Source organism: Prenolepis imparis, unplaced genomic scaffold (assembly GCF_030444845.1).
Source record: "Prenolepis imparis isolate NDT839.2.m4 unplaced genomic scaffold, iyPreImpa1.0 SCAF_6, whole genome shotgun sequence".
NCBI classification, from domain to species: Eukaryota; Metazoa; Arthropoda; class Insecta; order Hymenoptera; family Formicidae; genus Prenolepis; species Prenolepis imparis.
Genome location: NW_028141164.1, coordinates 11,635,500 through 11,653,773, shown reverse-complemented (window position 1 = coordinate 11,653,773; position 18,274 = coordinate 11,635,500). Strand labels below are relative to the sequence as shown.

The 18,274-nt window shown below is 30.9% G+C and overlaps 3 protein-coding genes across 6 annotated transcripts; 1 reads left to right on the top strand and 2 right to left on the bottom strand.

Moving 5' to 3' along the window:
- Positions 1-3,604: 3,604 nt before the first annotated feature.
- On the top strand, positions 3,605-10,715 carry Chld3 (Chitin and LDLR binding deacetylase 3). Its single transcript, XM_083040506.1, has 10 exons — positions 3,605-3,726; positions 6,123-6,257; positions 6,896-7,000; positions 7,453-7,596; positions 8,004-8,186; positions 8,482-8,620; positions 8,747-8,868; positions 9,115-9,344; positions 9,988-10,158; positions 10,437-10,715. Exons 1-10 carry the CDS (start codon positions 3,678-3,680, stop codon positions 10,713-10,715), a joined length of 1,557 nt encoding a protein of 518 aa, XP_082896632.1. The 5' UTR covers positions 3,605-3,677.
- Positions 10,716-11,009: 294 nt separating this feature from the next.
- Positions 11,010-11,783, bottom strand: Lsm7 (U6 snRNA-associated Sm-like protein LSm7). Its single transcript, XM_083040516.1, has 4 exons — positions 11,639-11,783; positions 11,533-11,544; positions 11,288-11,465; positions 11,010-11,149 (listed from the first exon to the last, which is right to left on the bottom strand). Exons 1-4 carry the CDS (start codon positions 11,642-11,644, stop codon positions 11,010-11,012), a joined length of 336 nt encoding a protein of 111 aa, XP_082896642.1. The 5' UTR covers positions 11,645-11,783.
- Positions 11,784-13,971: 2,188 nt separating this feature from the next.
- LOC145937485 (uncharacterized) lies at positions 13,972-18,189 on the bottom strand. 4 transcript variants are annotated; one of them, XM_083040508.1, is made up of 6 exons: positions 18,055-18,189; positions 16,945-16,976; positions 16,716-16,832; positions 16,145-16,331; positions 15,385-15,741; positions 13,972-15,144 (listed from the first exon to the last, which is right to left on the bottom strand). In XM_083040508.1, the coding sequence occupies exons 1-6, from the start codon at positions 18,187-18,189 to the stop codon at positions 14,686-14,688; spliced, it is 1,287 nt and encodes a 428-aa protein (XP_082896634.1). In that variant the 3' UTR covers positions 13,972-14,685. The 4 variants fall into 4 exon arrangements, with proteins under 4 accessions (XP_082896634.1, XP_082896635.1, XP_082896638.1 ...); XM_083040509.1 differs by lacking the exon at positions 18,055-18,189 and adding an exon at positions 17,159-17,227; XM_083040512.1 differs by lacking the exon at positions 16,945-16,976 and having other exon boundaries at positions 18,055-18,183.
- Between the last annotated feature and the right edge of the window lie 85 nt (positions 18,190-18,274).

The window sequence follows — 18,274 nt, the reverse complement described above, 5'->3', positions numbered from 1 at the left end:
TAAAAATAATTAAGACATTTAAAAGATTCTCAAAAATTTGGAATTTACTTTTGCAGAACAGTCTCATTCTCTATTTAAAAAAAAGAACTGATTTATAATTACATATTATCATTCTTGTTATTATGATGAAATTTTGACAGACAAAGGAATATTCATTAATATGTAAATAAATTTATTGGAACAATATAATTGAAAAGATTGATATATGTAAAAATTATTAAATCATCTGAAAATATATTTGACACTATATCTTCTTCTCTCACTTAATCTCTTCATGGTATCTTATTGTTAGTATCTCAAGGGATGTGAAACAACAGTGAAATTATTAACTATAAATTAATTCGTAAATTTAAAAATTTTTAAATTATATATATAATTGTTTATTTTGACAATTGTACAAATAATTGTTAATTCATAAATTTTTGCGATAAATGTCCCACCATACGCGCCGGCCGTTCTTTCTCTTCGCAGCATATTATTCTAATTTGAACGGAGGTCACGTTCGAAGGAACGACTGTGCTTTCCGTGGCTACCTCGATTTATCTTCTTGCTCCGTGTGAATGTATTTTCGTACATAGTCTCTGTCCTCGGTGGACACGGTGGACCGTCACGAGACACGCGTGGATCACGCTCTTTGTTGCCGATGATGCGGAAATGGGCTCGTGCGTTAATAAATTATAAGTATTTGTCTACTTCGATGACATTTTCAAGCATCTTCAATTCACAGCGAGAAACATCGTGTAGATCGTAAACTCTATATTCGTTACTGAAACAGATGCGGTATAGATGAAAATTGCGCAAATCTGATTTTAAATTACAAATTCAGGTGATGACGCGTTTCCGGTGTTCAATTTAATACACATGTTCTTTCTAATGTAACATATATATTTACAAAAGAGATTCCATAATCGTTCTTTCCGAAGTCTCTCGGATGCCTCCCAAATTTTACACTCGTTTAGATTTTATATTATATATATATATATATATATATATATATATATATATAATATAATATAAAATCTAAACGAAATTATCTCATATATTAATTATTTTATTTTAAAATTAAAACATAATCAGAATATATACGCATGGTGTGTGTGTGTGTGTGTGTGTGTGTGTGTGTGTGTGTGTGTGTGTGTGTGTGTATACAACATGCGTATATATTCTGATTATGTTTTAATTTTAAAATAAAATAATTAATATATGAGATAATTTTTAAAAAATAGTTTTATAAATTATAATATAAAATGTTTCATGTAGAACAATTATTTGGTTTAATTAGATCTATCAAGACTTTTTTTATTCTAAGTAAAATGATTTTTATTTCTGAATACTAATTACTTATTTTATGTTAATATTACATACATTATATTGGATTAAAATATAAAATATTTTGCAGAGCAGTCTTTATTTTACTGTTTCTCTCTTTCTCTTTCTTTTTCTTTTTCTCTTTCATATGTAATATGACAGGGAAAATCTACTTATGTAAAAAAATCATATAGGTTTATTAAAACAAAGCGACATATATTTTTTAATCGACATTTTAGTTTCGAAAGAAGTTACATTTTAAAAGAAAAAGAAAAAATAGAATTTGACATTAACTTATACGGGAAACTTAATATTATTAAAGATATCATTAGGGATTAATAAGAATATGCTTTCTGCATATTCTTTTGCAAATTTTATATTCTTTATATTTTATTTTTTTCTTGTCGTTTTATTGAAAACTGATTCTATGTATCTTTGAAATAAGAAACAATTAACATTTATCGAGCCATAAAGAGAATCAAACGTTTAAAGTGCATAAGTTTCAAGGAAAATTATTTTTCTTTCAATTAAGTGGTTGTGCATGAACCACAAACTTTAAATTTAACTTAATTATTATAATTAGTTAATGTTAAACTTAATAATTAAACTTTTATCTAACTTTTGCCAAGAAAAAATTGACTTCTTTCATCAAGGATGACATACTTTTACAATTTTGTTACAATTATCTAGTTCTAGTTCTTTGATGAGAAAAAGAGAGAAAGAGAGACAGGTTCGTACTTTCGCTTAGCCATGATGCACATTGAGATAAATCATCAGAAAAGTGTGCTCCTTAGAGAAATAACTGTACATTGGGATTATTTCGCGCGGCAAATTAGAGCTAGCTGCTGAATCGAACGTGGCAGAGATTCTCTGCGATTATACACAAGCTTAGATACTGTTATTTGGCGAATAGCCCATCCGGTAATAATCGCTTCGGGATCGTACGGATTCGCTTCCAACTGTGTAAACGGCGAGAATGATGGATGCGCGATTAATCTCGCGGAGAGATAATTAATTAGCGCGGGTAAATCGTCGCCTTTCGCGAAAACGTCGCGCGATACAGCATGATTTAGCTCTCTGCATCGGAAATTCTGGATGAAAACTATGCAAAAATCCTCTTTATTAGCGTTGGACAGAGTTGAAAGATTACAAAGATTATTCTTGGTAACTATCCATCAGTTAAATCAGCGAACTATTGTTATTTTCACATCATAGCCTGACATTGCTTTTATGAGAGCCTAGGAGCTAACGTCCAAAAATAATGTTTAGCCTGTGTTTCGCTGGGATATATTGCATATGTTAGTTTTCAACATTATTTGGCTTTATAACTATATAAGTTTGAAATTATAAATTGCTATTAAAGCCTAACATTTATTAAAGACTTTTATTTATTTGGGTTTCTAAAGCTTAGTTTTTGAAAAATCCTTTATATCTATATAATCATTTATATCTAACTTTAAATTTACAAAAAATATTGCAAAACTCCGATTTGTAAAGGAAAATTTTCTTAAAATTGATTAAGAAATTTGTCTAAAGAATTCAAAGAAAGTATGTTTTTCGAGTTAAATATGTTTTATGAGTGAACGACTTATCGTTTCTAAATTAATGAATAAGACAATTAATAAACTTTATTTGCTCATCTGTGTGAAATTTTTTACTTTTTAATAATTTATTAATTCTTAATTACAGAATTAAATTAGACCTAATATAAAGCTATATCGCCAAATAAAATTCTGAATCTGTATTTAACACAAACAATAAGTATTTTTAAAATTTTTTTGATCAACAAGTTTTCTTACAATTTGAAATTATCGAATAATTATTTGTGCTCAAATTAATATTATATTAACAGTATCATAATTTTAAACGAAAGAGAAGCAGATTGACCACTTCGTATCCAAAATATCCAAAGTATCCTCGCAAAGTATCCAAACATCGATATAATTTTAATATGTTTTAGCGGTGCAAATATATGCAAATATGACAAAACCATATTTAAATAGTATAATTGAAGACAAGTGAACTTCAAATAAACTTTACGTTTATACCAGGATTTCACTCTTGAAGCTTAATTGTATAAAGACGTGTTGAAGAGAATGGCAAATCGCGAGGAACGATGACTCTCATGACCTTCTGTCAAAGGAAAAATCCATCCTAAATTGGCGAAAGAGTGTGCCATTAAGCGGTATTCGAAGTACCGGTATTGCAATCACCAGAGACGAGTGAAATAGCCGGCTTGGTGGAGATCTATACGATTAAGCGCAGTATACTCGTCATATAAGGCGTGCTTTCGTAAGGGGCCGTCAGTTCGAAAGTGCGAGCTGTCGCGCGTGGAACCCGCGTAAAAGATCCGCGCGCGAAAGATCGACATGAGACCGAAGATTCGTTTCGTGCTGATCGCATTGCTTGCCGCTTCCGGTGAGTTCGCAATTCGCAAGGTACTCGCGAGTGCGCGTCTTTCTTTATTCCAAGTCGCGCAAATCTGTCTTTCAAGGGCAAGTTATAGATTTCGGAAAGCGTGGAACTTAAGATCCGGTTATTTCTTTCCCCCATTTCTTATTATACGAGTCTGTTTATAAATAATATCGAACATTTTTATAAAAAAGAAATTGTATTTTATTCCTGTATACATGGCATTTATAATTACACGTTAAATTGCCCCAAAGAATTGTAACAGATGTAAAAGATGGTGTAAAACGGAAGCCATCCTAAGCCGCAAGGCAAGGATTAATAAAATACATACATACATACATACATAATTACACGTTAAATTGATTATATTATAAATATATTTAAATTTAATTATATATGCATAATACGTGTATTTTTATGAAGACATCTTTGTGCTGCTCGTACAAATTATATTTAAGCAAACCTGTGCATTTTCATGAAATGTTAATATATTTATCGTACAGCTTATGATGATTTCCTTTAATTACAGCCACGAGGGGAGGTAATTAATATCGACAGTGTGCGATTTTTTATATTCATGCCAAATTTGATTGATTTTGATAATGCGAATACTTTTAATTAACTAAAAAATTACAAAACATTTCTTCCAAATAATTGAAACTTATAATTTTATAAGAAGTTTTCGATATTGCAAAGAGGAAAGAAATTTATTCCTATGTTTATTTATATTATATGAGATAAAACTCTTCGAAGATCCAATGATTTATTAACTTATAAAAAATATAAATTTTTACAAAAGAAATTATTATCTTGACAGATTTATTATTTATTTATTATTTGTATGTTTATATTACTTAATACATATATAGTTAGAGATCGCATTCTTACAATTAACATTGGTCAGTTTCCATTTATCTAAGTCTAATAAAAGAAGAAATAAAATAAAGAGAAATATTTTTATCCAAGATGTCTTTAAATAAATAAGATTGCAAAATATATATAGCTTACAATATAAGTAAGTAAATTAAAATCCCCTCTCTCTTTTATTCCGTATTAAAACAAGCAAGATAGATGAAAAGTAAATTTTTGTCCGATGGAAAAGTTTCACCAAAGGACAAATAAAATTTAAAATAATTTTTAACGCAACAAAATAATATTTATATATAATGAAAACTATTATATTTATATATATCACATAACTAGTCATGAATAACAAAAGTAGATATTAATGACATTTGAATATAATCAGTGAAATAGTAAACAAAAGTTTTAAATCTAAAACTAACTGAAAGATTCTTTTACTTTTAAACCTATATCCTCTTCTGTTTTATTTGTAGCAATTATGATTTTATACAAAATTATATCAGCTTCTGATTTTATCAGTTTTATAAAGTAAAATACATAGATATAATTAAAAAATATAGAAATTAACTTTGGAAGTTTGTTTTGTGTGTGAATAATGATGAGCACCGAAAGTTTCACTTCCGTTTTTGCATTCGGGTGAAAACGATGGCGCTAATCGCGCGAGATTTCTCTTCGAACGAGTATACGTCGCACGCTACAGATATCCGTTTCCGAACCGGAACGTGAAAGTATCGCGCACTTGAAGATAATCTTATAGCCGAAAGATATCGAAATCGATTGAATCAATATTTACTTTATAAAAATCGTCTTTTTTTCTTATATCCATATTCAAATAATTTTTTTATTATAAATCTTATAAAAAATGTCTTTTTCTTCTGTACATTATGTCTTTCTTAACTATAAATTCTTAATTAAATTATATATTTTTTTATTTTAGATTTAAAAATCTGGAATTGTTTTTCTTTATAAAAATAACGAAAATTTGGTATTTGATTTGCTTTATTTTAAAAAATAATATCAAATGTAAAAGATGAATATTCCGAGTTAAACGTGAATAATATGAAAGAAATGATCGCACGTCTTAAAATTTTGTCTGAGAAAATCGTTAAAGAATTTATTTGAATGTATGAAGAAGTCATTGATTTTCTTGCAAATAAATGAAAGATTAAGCTATTGTCATATTAAAGAGTTCTTGTTGCAAACGGATTAATTTTGCAATAAGTGAATAAAAGTTCCCTTGGTTGCGTCATCAGTTACTAAATATCGTATAGGATACGTATAAGAGAAATTATATTACATATATATTATATATATATTATACATTATAAGATATTATATATATATTATAAGAAATTAGTTACAAAAATGTATAAAAATATCACGGATGGAAATTTTAACGCATACTTTGGTAATGTTTTATTATTATTAATTAAATTCGCAAAAAAATCATTATTGATTATTGATACTTAAATATTTAGAAGCATGGAAAATGTAGGTCGGGCAACTAATATCTCCGCATCGTGATGTTTTTTTTTCAGCGAATATCGCGGCGGAGAAAGGAAAATCCGGAGAAGTCCCTTGCATAGATGACAACAAGTTCTATCGAAATCCTAAAACACCGTCGCATAATGTCTGGTCACCTACAGAATGTGCCAAATATTTTCTCTGCTTAGGTAATTATAAATTATATGAAAAAGAAAAAAATCACATTTAAATATTGACCATCCATTTAATCGCTCGTCAGTAAAAATATATCGTTTAGAAACTTGATAATTTGTTTCCAGCATTGCAGTATTAATGTAAATAATAGTATATATATTTGTCAATTAACAATAAATTGTTTGAAATATATTAATCAGATCAAAGATTATCAATTATTATAAATTTTAATATTTTAATTAGAACTTTTATTTATTTTTTAATTAGAAATTTTCTTATTTAATTAGAAATTTTTTATTTCATTTTTTACATCTTTTCAATATATCTGTAGGAAGAATTTATGAGAATAATATTTGTAATAGCTTTCAATGTAATATTAAAACTCTTTCTCTCTGTCATATATGTATATACATATAATATCTATCTATATATTCTTTCTTGTTATTTTTTTTCACGAGAATATTTTTGCACAAGTTTCTGTGTTAAAAAAATATATGTACTTTGTAAATCATATATTTACGTATTTATATGATTGAAACAATTTATGTGTGAAGGATATAAATAATCATATCGTTTGCTTTGATGTAAAATCTCAAAATATATAATACGTGTATTAATTGAATATTATACGCATATTAAATCATCATTTCAGATAATGAAGTATTCGAATTCAAGTGTTCGCAAGGACTTCTTTTTGACGTCTCCAGGCAGATTTGCGACTTTAAGGCAAATGTCGACAATTGCGACGTAACTTCAGGTATATTTAACTTAAAATTAACAATACGTACTATACATACTGTAAACAGAATAAAGACGTCGGCGAACCTTACGTCGATTTCTATTCGCGTAAGAAAACGATCGAATGTTATACACGTAACTATTACTTTCACTCGAAAAATCATACAGCGCAGCAATGAAATAATCTCCTTTCTTTGTTTAACAGTTAAATCTTTCATTGGTGATTCTAATTTGCGTGTATCATTAAAGTATCGAATACTTTAACTTTAATTTTTATAATTTTAAGCTAAACATATATATAATTTCGTTATGATTTGTCGAGCAAAATTGAATCTCTTCGGGAACAAAGATCCATAAAGCTTCTCGTAGATATTCTAGCTAAAGAAGTATCATTATACTACATATATAACCATATCATACATATCATTATACTACCGAATGGTGATGTGAAATTTTAAAAGCTTCTCGTAGATGCTCAACCAGCGAAGCCGTTGCTGAAGAATGGCGAGTGTGACGAGAAAAGTCTGGCTTGCGGAGATGGCACGTGCCTTCCGGCTCTATACTTCTGTGATGGAAGCGTCGATTGTCCTGACGGTTCCGACGAAGGATGGTGCGGTAAGAGATGTATCACTTCTACGATTTGAGTGGCACGATTTGATTGAATAAGGATTCGATTCTAAATAGGTGGTAAGGTAGTTCTACAAATCTAAAATCAAAGACTTGATATGCGCACAAAAATTAAGTCTAAACAAAAGGAAACGCGTTTGAAATACAAACAACAATTATTAACAGTATTATAATATAATAATTAATATAATTATAAACAATAATTGACAGTATAAATGATAATTGGAAGAAAATTTAATTAACTAGTTTTATATTTTATTTTGTGGAACGCTTTTTCTCAGTCCTATGAAAGAGAAATTGCGATTGTTTCGATTTCACGGCGTGAAATGATAAAATAACAATCTTTATAGTGCACGTCAATTATTAATAACGTTATTATCATCGATCTGTTACAGATATGCGACATGATACAAATGCCACGCTGGCGTGCGACACGCAAAAATGCCGATTGCCAAATTGTTGGTGTTCCAAGGATGGGACTCGAATTCCAGGGAATCTCACCGCACTCGCTGTTCCACAAATGATAACGATCACTTTCGATGACGCTGTGAACGCTGAAAACTTTGAACTCTATTCAAGTAAGAAGCCAGTTTATATATATCAAAATTAATTTAATAAAATTAAAATAAAAAATTAAAATAAAATTTTGTTACCTTGATTGTTTCTTTTTTCTTTTTAAAAACATTCTTGTCTAGAAAATTTGAATAAATTTATATTAAGACTCTTAATATAATTAATAATTTTTCTCATTTTTCTTGACAATATAGAAATTTGTTTGAAGGGAAAAAATAAGAATGTCAAAGATAAAATATATAAAATAATAATAAGGAAATAAAATAATAATAATAATAAGGAAACAATCACATTTTGCAGAAATATTTACGGATGACAGAAAAAATCCCAACGGCTGTCCCATAAGAGGTACTTTCTATATCAGTCACCAATACACGAATTACAGAGATGTGCAGTATTTATGGAACACCGGCCACGAAATAGCTGCACATTCAGTTACGTGAGTATTTTGAACAAGATCTTGAGAAAGAAAAGAAATTGAGAGATGAGACATATAGAGAACCGTTTAATATGCAAAATAAATTAAGAATAAATTATTATATTAAGAATGAATTATTACTTATAGGCATCGCGGACCAGAGGAGTGGTGGTCGAAGAACGCGACGATCGAAGATTGGTTCGACGAGATGGTCGGGGTAGCAAATATTATCAAGAAATATGCAGCGGTTCGTCTCGGCGATATCAAGGGTAAAAAAGATTTCATTGTCAATTTAATGTAATTTCATCGAAAATGATTAAATCGAAAAATGACTTAGAGATAATAATTGAAACAAGTCTTACACATAAAAAAAAGTGTTGCATTTATTGTACATTTAGATATAAACTTAAATTATAATTTAATTTAATGAATTTAATTCAATTAATTACATTTATTCAAAATATATCGCGTACCTTTCGATCGTTTTTTATATAAATGTCTAATAATGTCGGTAGGGATAAAGGCCCCTTTTCTGCAAGTCGGGTGGAATCGCCAGTTCCTGATGATGTCCGAATTTGGCTTTGTTTACGATTCCTCGATCGTAGCACCGTTCTCCGATCCACCTTTGTGGCCCTATACGCTCGATTACAGACTGCCACATGCGTGCGTTCGCGCGGGACAACTTTGCCCAACTCGCTCCTACCCGAATATCTGGGAGCTACCGCTAAATCAACTTTTGGCAAATGTAAGTAAATGCCACACTCGACAGATTGGAACGTTTCTCGTTTGTTGATAAGTACCGAGTAAAGATGAAAAGCTCGTAAAACTTTTAATATAAGATTGTTACGCGCGCGCAAAATAAATTGCGCAATTTCAAAACTTATGTATCTTTATAAAGAAACACAAATCTTTTCGTTAGTCTCGTAATCATGATTTATCGACGATTTATCGAAATATATGAACAAAATAGAACAAATTAATTTAATTTTCACCAAACGATAAAGATATATAAATGTTAATACCAGAGCATTTACTTATGATGCATTTTAAGATGGAGGTAAACATTTACAATAAAATCTCCTATTTTTAACATGTCGGAGTACGAAGAAATTTGAAACTGTTAAAAATATGTAGGCTCAACTCAATTAAGTAAATATGCAGGTACAAGATTTTTGAAATGTGATTCAATAATTAAATTATGACACTTCTTGTAATTTATTATTTGTTTTATTTTAATATCTGTATCAATTTTAATCTTTGTCTGTATTCTTTTTATTATAGGGCGATCTAAAGATAAAAGATCAAAAATAATTCCATCTTAAAAGTACTAATTATTCCATTGTTTATGCACTTTATTGAGAAATGATATTTACTGAGTTTTTATTTAGGAATATACTTGTACTACTGTGGACTCGTGTCCTTCCAATTTATCTGGCGAAGAAGTTTACAAAATGCTTATGTTAAACTTTAAAAGACATTATCTCACCAATCGCGCGCCTTTTGGTCTACACTTTCATGCATCATGGTTCCAAAATCCAACATATTTTTACGCATTTAATGTAAGTAGAATTTGAATAAAGTTACCTTTGTACAATCATTATCTAATAAAATCAATGATGTACTTATCTCACATTAATTAATGTCATGTTCATCTTTTTAATTAATTTGTTTGTTTCAAAAAAATATTTATTATATTTATCTCTTATTTATGTCTAATTTTTTGAATTTTTCTCTATTAATATAATTTGGCAAAGATTATTATTATTTTAATTTAATTAATCAACAATATTTTCTTAATTATTCCATTCAATTAACTAATCATATTTTCTGTAATTAGAAATTCATCGATGATGTACTTCAGCTGGACGATGTGTTCTTTGTCACGAGTCATCAGATTGTGGAATGGATGCGCAGGCCAACATCTCTGAATGAAATTGAAAAGTTCACACCGTTTCAATGCGCAAAACGACATTTTGAACCATATGAAATCGCTTGTGACTTGCCAAAGAGTTGCAAATTACCCAGTAGAGTGCTCAAGTCGTACAGGTATTTACACACTTGTTTCGAATGTCCGCAACAATATCCATGGTTAAGAAATGAATTTGGAATCGAGTGAAAATGTGTAGAAGCAACGTTAGGAGTTCACGCATAGTACCTTATTTAGATATAATTGTATTATTTATTGTAAGCATAGTTATAAAACTATGTATCTTTTTTTAAGAAAATTGCATTTATTTTCTAGATACATACGTAAGCTTCTTTAATTGTTAATATGATGCAAAATAAATTATATTTTTTTTATCATTAGAAAAATGGAAATGGTTCAAGATTTTTAGTTATTAAGATAACTTTCTTTTTCTCTAAGATGTAACATCATATATTGAGTGTGTGAAGACATAATCTCTCCGGTTTATCCTTCCTGTTGTATGAATGGATTTTGAATGGACTCCATACCATCTACGGGACAAATAAGCACTACAGATGTTCCTCTACACACTACCAATCCCAACATACGAGTGTCCTGATTTAATTTGTACGGATCATCTGGATCTGTATAGTTAAGAAAATTGTACGAGTCTCAAGAAACGCTCAAGATAGTGAATGAAGATATAAAGTAGCAAGAGGACATAACTGAGGTATAATCTAATCGCATTTATAATAGTTTGTTATATTATCAGTTTTATATACCTCTAAGATACTCCTTTGTGTTGTCCAGTACTAGATTGAGTAAGGGATCGTAACCCTTGAGTATACCTTCAGCTTCTCTGCCTCCGGCGAACTTTACCCTTATGTTCTTTTCGAGGTACTTAGATAAATCGAGAATACTCTCTTTCCTCTTCTTCTCTTTGTGCTCGACATTCTGTTGCTATAAAAATGCAAGTGATGCTCTCAGATTCGTGATCAGTTCAGTAACTATATATGTGATGTATTACCTGTTTTGGTGCCTGTAAGGAGAATAGAGAGGTTAACTTGAGGATAAATCTTAATCTAGGTTATAGAAATATGAGAAATATACATAAATTTCACATATATACTTACAGACATCTTTACGAAAAAAAAGGTTCAATTGCGAATAGTGAACTTTTTTTTATAAATCAACAAAAAAGCATCGTAACAATTTCAAGTAAACTCAGTCGCGCGCGTAGTATAATTATGTTTGTCCGGTTTGTCGCTCCAATCGAATAAGTCAAGTATCGATTATAGAATCGATATTTTTTGAATTCGAGATTACGAGAATGCTCTCGATATTTTTCAAAAGAAATTTAAATTTCGTATGTATTATTGCGCCTTCTTAAACAACTCAATTATGAATAATTTCTTGGAGTGAAAGGAATATAAATCAATGAATTTAAAATGAGACATTTTTATTTTTATAAAGCATTATAAATAATAAGAAACAAAAAAGTCTTTTTATGAAAACATATTATTGCCGTTTTATATAAATTTGACAGATATATATATATATATACACAGTAAAATGAATAGAAGAAAGAACACATCAAGTAAAAGCTTGAATTTATTTATCTGGCTTTATAAAAAAATACATGTCAATGGCATGATGTGTACGTGAACAATGTATGTAATATGATTGAAATATTATATAATATATATATATATATATATATATATATATATATATATATATGACTGCTTTTACATCTTAGAATTAAAATCTATTATTATATTATATTGAGAATATTTTTCAACAACTTCTATATACGATTATTATATTAGTGTCTCGCACGTGTACGGAATCTTTCTTAGGGAATAAGTATAGTTTACAGAGCGCATATCAGGTGTTCTTATCATGTTTCTCTCTTAAAGTAAAACAAGGCGCGATAATAACTTAACAAAAGCCGAGAGCAGAGAGAAAGAGAAAGTGACATCGCTATTTTCACAACTCGTGCAAATATTTGCAATTAAATAAATGTAAAATATTAATACATAAACATACAATATATATAAAATAAATAATATTAAGCGACAAATCGCCATATTTACGAAACTAAAATAGAGTCTAAATTTTTCGACTAATTGAAATCTTAGAAAGATATTTTACTATATTGTACACACATATTCATAGACGCGAATATGTAAATAACATTTGATATAAATATCAGGTCGCGGGAAATGAATCATACGATGTTGAGAATTCAAAATATCCGACCATCTTAATTATTGTGCGCGATAGCACAGTATACACAGGTATATATAAGTTTAATTCATTGCAAAAATGTCGCGTAAACTATACTTTAGCCCAGTATCTCTCTTACTGCTACTAGGGCTCGCGTGTGATATTTGTTATTACCTTCGAAATTAAATGTAAATCTCTTTATATATATATACAGCATGTTTCAGGAGGAATAATAAAATATTTTGGAAGATTGTATGAATTTTTTTATACTCAGAATAATAATCGATATTACAATTTTCCAAGATATTTACTATTCCTCCTGAAATACTCTGTATATACACTATGAACTCGTGTGTTTGTCTATTAGTCTAGTGTCTCTGTGTAGTCTCTGTAACTGAGCTTGTTACTTGTTGACGGAATCTGTATATTGTACATTGGCTCGTGTGTCCCATGTGTTCAACCATGTTGTTTACAATATTTCTACGCTATTACGCGATATTGTCCAAACGTTTTTTCCCTCTTGATCCGGTTTATTTGGATGGATAATTTTCTTTACGTATTATTATATATCGATAAAACCTATAAGTATGATCATAAAAAGTTCGTCTTCTTATTATATTTAATCAGACGGTTACCGAAACTTTCGTAATCTATATTTCATTCGCGAATAAATTTCGATGTATCGAAATTGCGTTAATTTGAGACTCTTATAGATCAAGATTAAAATTATTATCTTGTTTAACTTGTATAGTTTCGTAAGTAGAGCTCGAGACGTTCTTTTCGCTGCCATCGTATATAATTCCGACACAAATCGGCTTGTATTGTTTCGCTAATTTACGCGTCGTAAACTAATACAATCGCGGAAAAACGATAAGTCCTCTTATCCTTCCATCTTGATATAACTGGATACGTAAACTTATAATGTTTCCGCGTTGCATGGAAAATGTAAAATTCTCTCATCATCATCGCGAATTCGAGATGTCTATCGAAAGGAAATAAAGCTGGAGATCTCAAAGTTAGGAGTCTCAAGACTCTTTTACATTCTTCAGAAGAGCAAATAGCAATTTTCGTTTGTCGCAATATTCTATTTTTACGTCTAAGATCCATAAATGATCTTCTGAATTTCAGAATCGAATTCTAAAAATGCGCTTGCTTGGATAAGGCCTTAACTCATCTCGCCAAAAACGGCTCTAAAATACCTGCAAGTTTCATGAGGATTCTGGTTTGAAAAAGTAGGCGGCACATTAGTGACAGTACTGTAGATCTCGTCTATTTTAAAATTATCGAGCTATTTCTCTATTCTGAATTTTCTTTTTTTTTCAGAAACGGAAAACATCATTGTGCACTTTGTCTTTCTCACCCTATGTATGATTAAACAGTCGTGCGACAAACGTGTAATAGGAGCAAAACAGCACAAGAGGAGAATTCTATCTAGTTTATAGAAGATAGCTATTTCAAAATAGAGAAAAATCTAGAACAGAAGAGATCTACAGTATCTCATTTTATATCTCGTAGTAGAGGTGTCATGTATGCTCTATCGTACAAGTTAGATACATTCGAGATGTGTATATTACATTCAAAATGTATATATTATATTTGTGCATCATAACTTACAACTATGCCTGATTATCAAGTATTTGACTTCAGAATATATTTGATATGTATAAAAAATTAAGCGCACAAGATTGGAAAAATAAATAATCAGTTTTACAATATTAAATTAACAAAACAAAAATATAATTTAAGTTTTTTAAGTATCTATAGGTGCATCTGGAATGTGCGTAACTCTACGATAAAGTATACATGAAATAAGTTTCAATACTGGAGCCGTATTAAAAAATATTTAGATCATATGTATGTGTACGTGTATGTGTGTGAATGTATGTATACATGTGTGGATACCGACAAACTTGTCGTCGAGTGTGGCACGAACATTTTACACGACCGCGTGTCATGTCGACTGATGATCCTCCTCTTGCTCGGCGAGCAGGGGAACCCCGGACGAAGACTGATCCTGATTACTATTGTTCTCGTTCTCGTCCTGCTCGTAGAGCAGCGGCACCGCCTGCTGGTTGTTGCTGTCGGTCTCCGAGGGCCTCCTGCTCTGCCCCGGCAAGAAGGACATCGGTATCGTTCCCGAGGGTGTCGTCGGCGCGGAACGCGACAACCAGCACCGTTTGGTTTTGCTCCGCGAACTCGGCAATCCCAGGGGCATGTACAGCTTGCCACGGGTCCTCCTCACCTTGTACGAGCCGACGTCGCCGGGACTCAGAGGCCGTTGTTGCGTAGTACCATCGCTGTTGGTTACGTACAGGATCGGGGTCTGGCAATTTGCTTGGCAATTCACGACGGTACCGTGTCCGTTTGACAAATGGGGAAGTTGCTGTATCTTGTCCAGCAATTCCCGCAACTGGAAAACGATAAAACGTGTCGTGAGAATAAGAATTTGCCAATAAGAACACTTTATTTGAATTTAATCGTGTCTCATGAAGTCTCTGAAGCATCCCTTTATAAAAAAATTGATTAAAATATGATATATAAATGATATTATATATAAATGATTAATAAGAGAGTTTATGATAATTTCATCCAATGATTTTTAAATTAATAGTTTCTAAATTAATTTGTTACAGAGTGTAAAAGTTATTACCTCTATTGTCGGGCTGGTAGCCCTCGGCGGAGAGCAAGGCGATTGAGCAGCTAAGCTTGATATGTCAGAGGTTGTTCTGTGATTTGTCAACGAGATGACCGAGCCGACGTCGCCGGTCTCTCTTCTCTCACACTCCGCCGCTGATAATTCGTCGACGCTGTTGTTGCAGGAATACGGCGGCGGAATGATGGTGTTTGCTTCGTTTACGACATTACACATGAAACTGGAGCTCAACGAATCCAACGTGCTCGCATGAGACAGAGATCTGAAGTAGCGCATCACGAAACCGGAAGTTCCTTTGCCCGTAGTGTCATCGTAACCGATCACCAATGGATAAAGGTCTGGTTTCGCGGTCACCTAGACGTAAATTGTATAATAAGAGAATCGATAAGCTTAGAATTTATATTGTTATTTAATTAGTAGTTTATTCAGCGAAGCAAAATAATATAAAAATGCACATATATACATATATTAGTTACTTATTATTATATAAATATTACAAATTTATTAAAAATAATAATTAAAAATTTATTACTATTTAAATACAATATTATATATATCAGAGAAAATGTATGAATTATTTAATGCAGATTGGGAGGAAATTTTAATTTTTTATATATTTAATATTATATATCATATATATAAATATAATATTATATGTATATAAATACATTTTTTGTTGTTTCGCGCAATTTGTAGAGAAAAAGCGAGTGAAAGACAAATATGTGCGTGTTTTAAATTGATTTTCTTTTGCAGTTACCTCGTTGTACGGTGGTGGTAACGCCTGGACGAAAGAACTACATCGGCTGTAATGAGGAGGTGGATACCATGGTCCTGTGGAGGTTCTTTCCGAGGACACGGAATCATCTGACAACGCTGCACGACGACGTTTCCATAGCCAGAAGCCGCATATTGCGGCTATAGCCAAGGCCGCGAGCACTGCTACCCTGTAATAAAATACACTTCATTATTATTATTATTCCATTTATATATAACAAAGTTACGTAGAACCGCAATGAAATCATGTTCGACAAACAGTATATATTTAAATTATAACTGTTCGAAAACGATGTTACGAAAGTGATCGATTAATTTTAAATAAAATTAAACGAAAAAAATAAAAATATATTAATATATTCCATATTAAAAATTATACATTAAAAATATATATTATAATAAATATATTATTATAATAAAAATATATTTATATATTAAAAATATTACATTAATATTATTAGTATTAAAAAAATAAGCGAAAAGGGCAAGAGAAATAATTTCCTTTTCACTTTGCTCATCGTTGAGTTTCAACGAGTAATTAAATATGTACTAACCACAGGTACCAATAAGTCCAAATCAAGAAATTAAGCATCTCTGAAACATGAGGATGTACCGGTGTGAAGACACTATAACAACAGCCGAAAGCACAGCACTCTTTCGGAGGAGAGCAGCTGAAAAATAATAAATTCGCATTTTTTAATTAACATTTCGTTTCGCACATTTTTCATCTTGTTAGATGGAATAAATTACTCTTACTTTTTAGTCGTAAAATAACGAACTTACATATGCCCTCCATCGCACAGCCTAGAAGACACCTTGAAAAATTAAACAAAAAATAAAATATAGTCGTACAATTAATTATATTTCATATTATAATAGTTTTTTATAATAGACACAAATGTAATATTTCTTATAATAATCACACTAATTGAGCTGAGTCTTAATCTTTTTTTTTCTTGAAAATTACAAAATTGTTTAAAGAAAGAAATATCTCTACCAATGATAATAAAGTCCATTTTTTATTTCAGATAATTATGGGAATAATTTACGACGATAGAACTGCTGTTCAGGCAAAAACGATTTGCAGGCGATGATTTCCGATATCTTCTATGAATCGACGAAGATCCCGAAACGATGGATAGTTATATGGATATTCATTAAAGGTCAGAGCTATACAATATAAAGCGCAATTTAATTTATATATATATATATATATATATATATATATATATATATATAATCGCAATTGTGTTCTAAAGGTTTCTAGAATTATTGAATCTCTATTGATTTAATCTCTATATTGATTTGGATTTAAAAAGCTCGTTTCTATCTTTGGAGATGATTAACTTTTTAATAAAATTAATTAAAATAAAGTAATGGAAAAAAAACGTAGAATAAAACATCTTTCATCTTATCAAGATTCTTCAATTTTAAGCAATACACATCACTTTTTCGAATCAAAAAAATTACTTCCGTACATAATTCGTAAAAATTAGACGCACGAGAGTTTGAAGGGAGACGAATTAAAATTTCTCATTGCAATATTTTCACAATCAAAGTCACGCTGTTGAAATAAATGACATTTTCTTTTCCACATAGAGAAACGAGAAATTGCGTTGGCCGGGTTAAAAGGAGCATGGAAAAGACTTACGCACGAATGACAAACACAACGAATGACAATACACGGGCGTGTATTGATCGAGAGCGCGAGAAACCGAACGCGGAGGGATTCTTGATACAGAGGGTGCGAAAAACACATCATCATCCGTCTCCGACATCGTGTCTCTCTCTCTCTTTTCCTCGCGCATCACGTTATCCTAGAGGACAAGAGTCATCGCGGAGCCGATCAGCTCTAAGGAAGCTATCGTTCCTGCTTTTCCTGCGTTTTCTTACTTGATCGACGAGCGACAACAGCGTCAACGTCAGCGTGGCCGTCAGGAACGGTGCACCGAGTACGCGGATACTCCTCGCAGCGGTTTGCACCATAATTCTACGTGTCACACGTGTCCACGCGTGTCGTATACGCATGTATTGCACAGCAGCGGAGCTATATATCGCGTGCACCACTTCCCCGTGCGTGTGTACGACACGCACGTCCAGCACTACGACGGCA

Excerpts from the sequence above, each read along its gene's own strand:
- Lsm7 (XM_083040516.1), bottom strand. Across the intron at positions 11,150-11,287 it reads CACAAAGGAGTATCTTAGAG|ATCCAGATGATCCGTACAAA; the intron begins GTATATAAAACT and ends TTAACTATACAG.
- Chld3 (XM_083040506.1), top strand. The coding sequence starts at position 3,678 with ATGAGACCGAAGATTCGTTTCGTGCTGATCGCATTGCTTGCCGCTTCC. Across the intron at positions 7,001-7,452 it reads CAATTGCGACGTAACTTCAG|ATGCTCAACCAGCGAAGCCG; the intron begins GTATATTTAACT and ends AGCTTCTCGTAG. Across the intron at positions 9,345-9,987 it reads TAAATCAACTTTTGGCAAAT|GAATATACTTGTACTACTGT; the intron begins GTAAGTAAATGC and ends GTTTTTATTTAG.
- LOC145937485 (XM_083040508.1), bottom strand. The coding sequence starts at position 18,189 with ATGCGTATACGACACGCGTGGACACGTGTGACACGTAGAATTATGGTG. Across the intron at positions 16,977-18,054 it reads TGTTGTCGCTCGTCGATCAA|GTGTCTTCTAGGCTGTGCGA; the intron begins GTAAGAAAACGC and ends TAATTTTTCAAG. Across the intron at positions 15,145-15,384 it reads CTACCAGCCCGACAATAGAG|TTGCGGGAATTGCTGGACAA; the intron begins GTAATAACTTTT and ends ATCGTTTTCCAG.